At 39.1% G+C, this 7,445-nt stretch overlaps 1 protein-coding gene across 3 annotated transcripts in view; it reads right to left on the bottom strand.

Moving 5' to 3' along the window:
- Positions 1-1,027: 1,027 nt before the first annotated feature.
- Positions 1,028-7,445, bottom strand: part of NXT2 (nuclear transport factor 2 like export factor 2) — a 52,074-nt gene continuing 45,656 nt past the window's right edge. For all 3 annotated transcript variants that reach the window (XM_041485282.1, XM_041485283.1, XM_041485281.1), the window contains 3 exons: positions 6,789-6,875; positions 5,534-5,678; positions 1,028-4,637 (listed from right to left, as the gene is read on the bottom strand). In XM_041485282.1, coding sequence (XP_041341216.1) covers positions 4,459-4,637; positions 5,534-5,678; positions 6,789-6,806 — 342 coding nt within the window. In that variant the 5' untranslated portion in view covers positions 6,807-6,875 and the 3' untranslated portion in view covers positions 1,028-4,458. The remainder of the gene's footprint in view (positions 4,638-5,533; positions 5,679-6,788; positions 6,876-7,445) is intronic.

The following is a 7,445-nucleotide window of genomic DNA, read 5'->3' as shown; positions in this document are numbered from 1 at the left end:
AGACAAAAATCAGCTACTGCAATCCAACACAATTTTGTCATCACCAGAATATTCTAAGGCACATATGTTACTGGTGCAGGGCCAAATGGTCCCTTAGTGCCTGTAGTCCATTCAGTCACAAAGCGTAGCAAGATAGATTTATTTATATTATTAAACCCAGTCTTCTGAAGGAGTAAGCCCAGCTATCAATGTCCTACCTTTCTGCAGGTAGGAACAAAAAAAAGCTCACTTTTCCAGGAAGACTTTAATATTCTTTTCTTCAGCCCAGTGGCAATTTTGAAAGAGCAGTTTCTGGATCCACTTTCAACGTATCTGCAAAAACATCTTCTGGTCTGAGCTGATTTATTTTTCCCAGCACTCATAAATCTTTACACTGCATCAGCTGTCAGAGCCTTGCTCAGGATCATGACCAAGAGCAACTGCCTGCAAAGCCTCACTGAAATCTGTACCCTCAAATACAGCAAGAACCTTCCAATATATTTGGTAGTGTTTCCAGAATACATTTCTAGAACAATATCAGTTTCCATGCAACTGTTGACCTTGCATGAGCATCTTCATCTTTGCACTGTTGGCATTTAAAAGCTGCTGTCTACACTGAGCAAATGTGCATCAGTAATTTAATGTTCTAAACAGCAAAATAGTGAATAAATCACTGGAATTATCACAAAAAGCATTTCTCCTTTCAGTAATTCTTCTTAGAGAAACAGCAGAAGCACGACATGCTCTCAGTGAATATATTTACAACCCAAGGATCTGGCTCAAATTTTGTCTGACTTCATCCAGGTATATGTTGAAGAACAGTCTTTAGTAAATCTTACAGGGATGTGTTAATTTGACATAGTTACTTTGGGCACCTCAACATTTCCTGCTTCAGAGTGCTTCTGAAGCAAGGCATTTGCCATAGGTTATTCCAGACACATTTTACCCTGGCAGAGCTGCCAGTCTGTTCCGCAGTGCCCCAGCACCACTCGGCAACAATCAGAACTCAGACCTACAACACAAGTAGTAAAGATAAGGAAGCCACAAATTATTTCTTGCACTTTTAATATCACAAGAACAAGCTATGAAAATTTCTAGTAATAATAATAAAAGAAAAAAAAGGTAGAGTAACGGGTAGGTTTGGGGGTTTTTTGGTGTTTTTTTTTCTTGTTTGTTTTTTTGTTTGGTTGTTTTTCTGAGTTTTGAAAATTAATCTTACAAGAGGTCTCAAACAATTTCAAAAACATACAAAATATATTCAAGTGTGGAAAGTTATTTTACTGATAAAACAGTATTTCTTTATAATGTGCTTTTCTCCAGACAGGTTAAGGAAGCACAGGCATATCAGAACAAACCATTCATACCGTCAGTACAAATCCCTTTTCTCCAACACAGGCATTTTAAATCAACTGAACTGTAGTATGCCAAACGAACAGAGCAACAGAAAAGCAGTGACTGCTGTAGACAGTACAGGGAACATACACAAAAGAGAAGATCTCTCAAGTCTTCAGTTGCTACAATTTCATAGTGGAAGTGCTTAGCTCTTCAGCTGGCTTTGTTTCACTGACTGGCTGTACAGGAGTAATTTGGTCTCGAACGAAAAAATGGAAGCATTAACTCCAGTTCAGTGTTTGGAGCACAAACATATTCATTTTATAGATGCCCATTGTAAATTTTGGGTATTGCAGTAGAGTCAGCAATGGTCACACTAAACCAGCTGGATGGGTTTGTACAGAATTAAATGAAAACATTTGTGTGTTTTCTGCTAATTTCAGCACAGAATATTAACAAGCAGCACAGAGCTAAGTAACAGAGATTTTTTTTGTTTGTGCCATTAGTTACTCCATTGTAAAACCATCACTTGACTCTATTAGCTACATTCTCACTTGGTATAATAAATAAAAATATTTTGCAAACCAGCATTTTCAGTTATAAAGAGCAAGAGCTAGTTATGGTAGTACTGAATCACCCAAGTGATCCTCATTGAAGATGATGGAAATAGGCAGGAGTAACTGGCACCTCTCCCTAGCCTGAAGCAATTGTGTTCCAGGGGATTTCCCTACAAAACCCCTGGGTATGCATACCAAGTCCCACTCTCCTACTCCTTGTACAGATCTTACTAAGTAGGAGTTTTAACTGGGTCTGTCCAGCTAGGCCACTTAGTTATCTTCCTCAGTCATGTTCCAGGTAGTGGTGGGGCTTTTGTTTGGTCAGTTTTTTTTAATATTAATTGCAAAAGTCAGACTTAAAAGCAGCTTGCATTAAATAGCATGAAAAAAATTGAGAATAACCTCTGATTGATTGAAACATTGCCTCATATATTTTGAATCTCCCAGTCTGCCTAGAAAAAGCTTAAAAATTATTATACAAATTCAAACTTGGATAAAAATATCCAATAAGTATTTATTCACAGCACAAGCTTATCAGGTACTGATAAGTGTGTGTTCTGGTGACCGCCTTCAAAGCCCAACAAGCCAATGCCACAGCTGCACCCATTGCTGCATTTTAAAAGGCAAAACCTGTTTTGTGTATGCAAAGCAGATCTGTAACACCACTTACACAATCAACAGCAAGTTAAACAGCCAGTAGAATACACCACGCCAGTGTCACAGCTCAACAATGCTGTACCAGTTACAGGCATGCTTAGGTTATGTTTTCTTTTCAGTCTTCTAGAGGAAATACAAATATATGAACATCACATATTCTCTTAAGAACAAACAGTAATTAAATAGAATGATCCTTTCTTCACTACATACAGAAATAACAATGTATTTACAATATTTACAGTTTTCAAAAATTCTGTTCTTGCACTATTCTGCAGGAATTCAAATTCTTCAGCCTGAAAAAATAGGTACACAATAGTTCTAATCATAAACAGCCTCTGAACAGAGACAGGTTACTAATTCTAACTTACTGGTGTACAGACTAGAGGGCCTGAAAAGGAAATAAAGCCACTCATTTCAGCTAAACGTCCCATTGTTTGTGGGATTACATCGCAAACTACAGATGCTTTATGTTTTACCCAAGTGAGATATTGCTCATTTTCACAGTTTTCTCCACTGAAGTCACTGAACAAGTGAGCTGCAGTTGTAACTGCTTTCAGACTGCTGCTGTCATTGAAACATAGGTTATGGTGAAAGTTACAAGCTCCCCTCCTGTATTTTCAGTTACAAGCACGTGTATGCTCAGGGATACAGCTACAGCTATACAGCTACATTTTGGGTTTGTTTTTTTGTTTTACTCAGCTTAAAACAGAAACGCACCAGTTTAAAACAAAGCTGCTGATATTCAGATTTGCTCTTAAGTTCCAAAGTTAAGGTGGACTCTCTTAACTTACAGTCTTGAAAAGTGTTTCAAAGCAGCTGGAAGCTTTAAACTACAAATTTAAAGCAAAACACACAAAACCCCCAGAGAATCAATAATTAAAGGCAATTTTTAAAAAGAACATGAAAAAATACAGTAAAAATTTGCATGAGAGGAAGATAGTGTTAGCGGTGCAGAGCTGCTGTTCTCAATTGAAAATAATGCAAGCACCTGTTCTGAATAACAGTACTGATGAGAAAAATTGAAGGCTTCACAGTAATGCACACTTTCAGTGCCACTTTTAACTACAACGTTTCTTGAAAAGACAGAAAGGATTCAAAACTTGCAGACTTAACATAAGAAAAATAATCCAAACCTCATAGCAACAGAATGCAGAACTAAAGCTAACAGAAATCATGTATGTGACCTATTTCTAGGCCATGGTAAGACTTCAAAAGAAAAATAATCAGTTTGAAGTCCTTCACATGCATGTGAAGAGTTATTGGCACAGGAGCTCCGAATCATTCAGCATGCCCTACATATGAATCCATGGAATTAACAACCAAAGTCTGGGAAGCTCAGACTGAAAGGAAACCCAAAGATATATGGTCCTTTGGCATCAGAGAAGGTAAACATTACCTTTCCAATGGATTGAGAGATTACAAACTTAGGAGCTGTATTTGCTCCTTTCACTAACAGTAGAAACCATAGCAATCCTTCCCAGCCTCTCACAACTGGGAGTAGGGAGCTTTCAAAATTACATCTTCATGCCACAAGCATCTTCTTCAAAAGAGAGAAGATGATACTGTAAAAACAGATCTTTTCAAGTTGAAAAAAATTACGTTTGGTCAGAATTGTATATGAATAGGATTCTGTGTTCAAACAGAACAGTTTGAGCACTCAGCAGTAGCAGCACAGCTGCATGTAAGGCATTTTAGGAATGATTCGAATACAGCTCACTGCCTTCAGCACTTGACTAAATTCAACTAACACGAGCAACCTCTCACATTTTATTACTACAGCTGTGGTCACTGGAATCAACCCCGAAACATCTGTAGACCGTCCATAACATCAGATGCAACACAAAGAGCGCGTGCATTCCCTGCGTGGGAACAGTTGCCTGCACAGTGGACTTGGTGGTGCCAAATGAGAGGTCACTGCCCGTGCCAGGCCCTGCTAACTGGCCCAGTCCTGGAAGCGGAAGCAGTCCCCGGCGATCTTCCACACGGTGTTGGTGGGGGTGGCCTGTGCCGTCAGCAGGAAGTTCTGATTGAAGTAGCGCTGCTTATCCCCATCAAATTTGACAGTCCCACTTGTCACCACGAGGACTGTTGTCTGGCCTTGAGTAGCTTGCTCTTCACAAGGAGGTATGAAATGATGAAGAAAACAACTCAAACAAAGACTAGCAGGTAAAGAGGCAGGAAATGCACACAGAAGCTTGGTTCAACTCTGGTTACACTGCGCCAGGCTAACAGCTGGGTACAGGCAGGGAAGTGCAGCTCTGGTGCAGCGTTTCTACACAGACAGCGGTGGCTTCACCAACACGGCTCGGCAATGGCTTTGCCACTTTCATCTCCTGCTCTTCATTTTAGAGCACTGACAAACACCTCCATTTGTGCTTAGAGTGAGCTCTCATTACTTGAGATATACACACATAGAGATATTTAGCAACTTGCATATACTTTTCCCCCCAGTTATTATAAATTATATCTTTTTCACAGCAGAGCAAAGCAAGTGTGTTTGACCACAGGCTTTTCCCTTACTTATATTCCCAAAATGTCCATTAGAAGCAATTTATTAACTTCTCAATTATGTAAGCCTTTCTTTAGTTGTAAATCAGAAATCTAAAGAACTTAACACCTATTCTAGATGTAAAGAAACCAAAGTACATACAAGTTAATAACCATTTGTTTCACATGATAGTGCAGGTCAGTACAAGAGGCCACCATAGGGGTCTCCCAAGCACAACATAACCTGGTAAGCCAGACTTTTTCCATACATGAAAATAGATCACGTCTGAATATGATCTAAACAAAAAAAGTCCTTAAAATATTTTCCCAGACATGAAAAAAAAGTGCATAATTGCTGCATCTCTTGATTTGTGCTTTATTTAAGCACAACTTGACATTTCAACCCTTGGTATTTTCTCTAAGCTTATTCCAAAGGAATTATTAAGCCCTATTGTAATTGCTCACTGTCAATAGTTATAAAAGAATGAAAAATAACTAAGTAAATTATAATACAACCTTACCGTGAACAGGCTGGCAGTCCAACACATTAACCTGGAACTCACTTGATGGCAACATTTCAAAAAACTTATTTAGTTCTTCTTGCCCAGACACTGCATTTCCATTCCAAACTAATGTTGCTTTGTCCAAATATAGTCTGGTTAAAGCCTAAGTGATTATGAAAATACACATTTAGGAAAAATATGTAAACATATAATAGACAACATACAAAACTTACACTGTGAATTACTGATTTCTTCTGTTACTTTGACAGATAAAATGCCTTCCTGAAACAGTGGCTCCTTTTAACAACCAGTGCTCCTGACCAAGAACTAAAACTCACAAACACATTTTCCTTTATGAGTGGCACAGTGACTCATATCTCAAGTATTGATGACATCCCTTTAACAAAGGTAATGACAGAACTGAAGTGGATGCTAACAAAAGGACAGTGCTACCTTTCCTCAGTAAGTTTATCACTGATTTTCTTTTTTTCTTCTGAGAGGGAAAATGTCCACACAACACAGTTTAGGTCAGGAAATTATAATTTCAGGTTAAAAAAAAAAAAGTGAACAAGACAAGGTACAGGTGGAACTTGAAAAGGACAGTAGCATACCAGAACTTCCCAAATGTTTCATAAGCTGTCACAGCTGAGTAATTGCCCAACTCTCCTTCAAGGTGCTGACACACCCCTGTGCAACCTACTCATGTGTGACGTGACTGTGAAGTGACATGGGGCTGTTGGTACTTTCACACATTAAATTGCAACTGCAGTACATTTGAAATTCAAAGACTGGTCTCCAAGGCTCTTTTGGTGAAAACATTTGTTACATGGTACCACATCTGTGTGGTCCAGGAAGACCTGCAGAGCCAAACACAGCTGTACTGCTTCAACTTCAGGCACTCAGAAAAACCCCAGAACCAAAAGTGGTAACTGCTAATGAAACAAGTTTGGGGAAAAATAAGCTAAATCCTGACCTCAAGGGAAAATAAAGCAAGTTCTGCTGCCCTGTACTGACCAAATCTTGTAGGACACAGCTGCACACAACTGAACGAGGGTCACGAGCAGTCTAAGGCACTTCTGAACAGCCCCTTTTATAGGAAGGCTGCACAGCAGCACAAAATGCTCTGCAGGGCAGCCTGAGAACAGCTGCCCTGCTCTGCCTCGCCAGTGCAGCACATGGTAACCAGTGTCAGGTGCTTTCTGTGCAATGACACCCAGAAATGCAAACAAAAAGTGCCAGGACAGTTTTAACTATTGTCAAAACAGCTACATACCCTTCTTCTCTTGTCCATCGTCTCATAGTAAATGTTGACAAACTCATCTGCAGCTCTACAAGCTTGATCCACATAGGTTTTGAAATCCTGGAGGGAAGAAATATCAAATTTCTTTAGTTATGCAACCCAATAATTGACTCAATTTCTCCTGCAAGTCACTTTGACTGGTCTTTTCTACCTTCACCAAAAGATGACATCAAATAATGTCGACATTTATTCTAAGCTTCTTTTCTACTTGCAGGAGTACCAGCTGTTAGGCAGGTGACAGTTTCAGCATTAGTTTTGAATGCTGATATATTTATTGTATTTAAATTGCAAATATTTACATTGGAAAATGGGCTACAGCTGGCTGCAGGTAGCGTGGCCACACAATTATTCAAGGAAAACAGTTGTTGCTGTGATGGCTGTTCTGAAATAAAGTTAAGGAACAAGATTCATTCAGGTACTTCTGACAACTAGCAAGAACCCATCACACTGCCATCCTAGTCTCATTTTTTAACATACCTTTATATAGAGAAATATAAAGTATAGTAAGAGAGAGAACACAACATCTGGATGTATTCCTTCTAGTATGGATCAGTGCTGTATCCACAGGTCAAACCCAAACACTTCTCCTCACACCTCATCATTTTCCTTGCACCTCTCTACTTGCATTCA

The sequence above is a fragment of the Pyrgilauda ruficollis genome, unplaced genomic scaffold (assembly GCF_017590135.1).
Source record: "Pyrgilauda ruficollis isolate IOZ18807 unplaced genomic scaffold, ASM1759013v1 scaffold7, whole genome shotgun sequence".
In the NCBI taxonomy this organism is placed as follows: domain Eukaryota; kingdom Metazoa; phylum Chordata; class Aves; order Passeriformes; family Passeridae; genus Pyrgilauda; species Pyrgilauda ruficollis.
The sequence above is the reverse complement of the archived record's forward strand: the minus strand, read 5'-3'. Positions and strand labels throughout refer to the sequence as shown.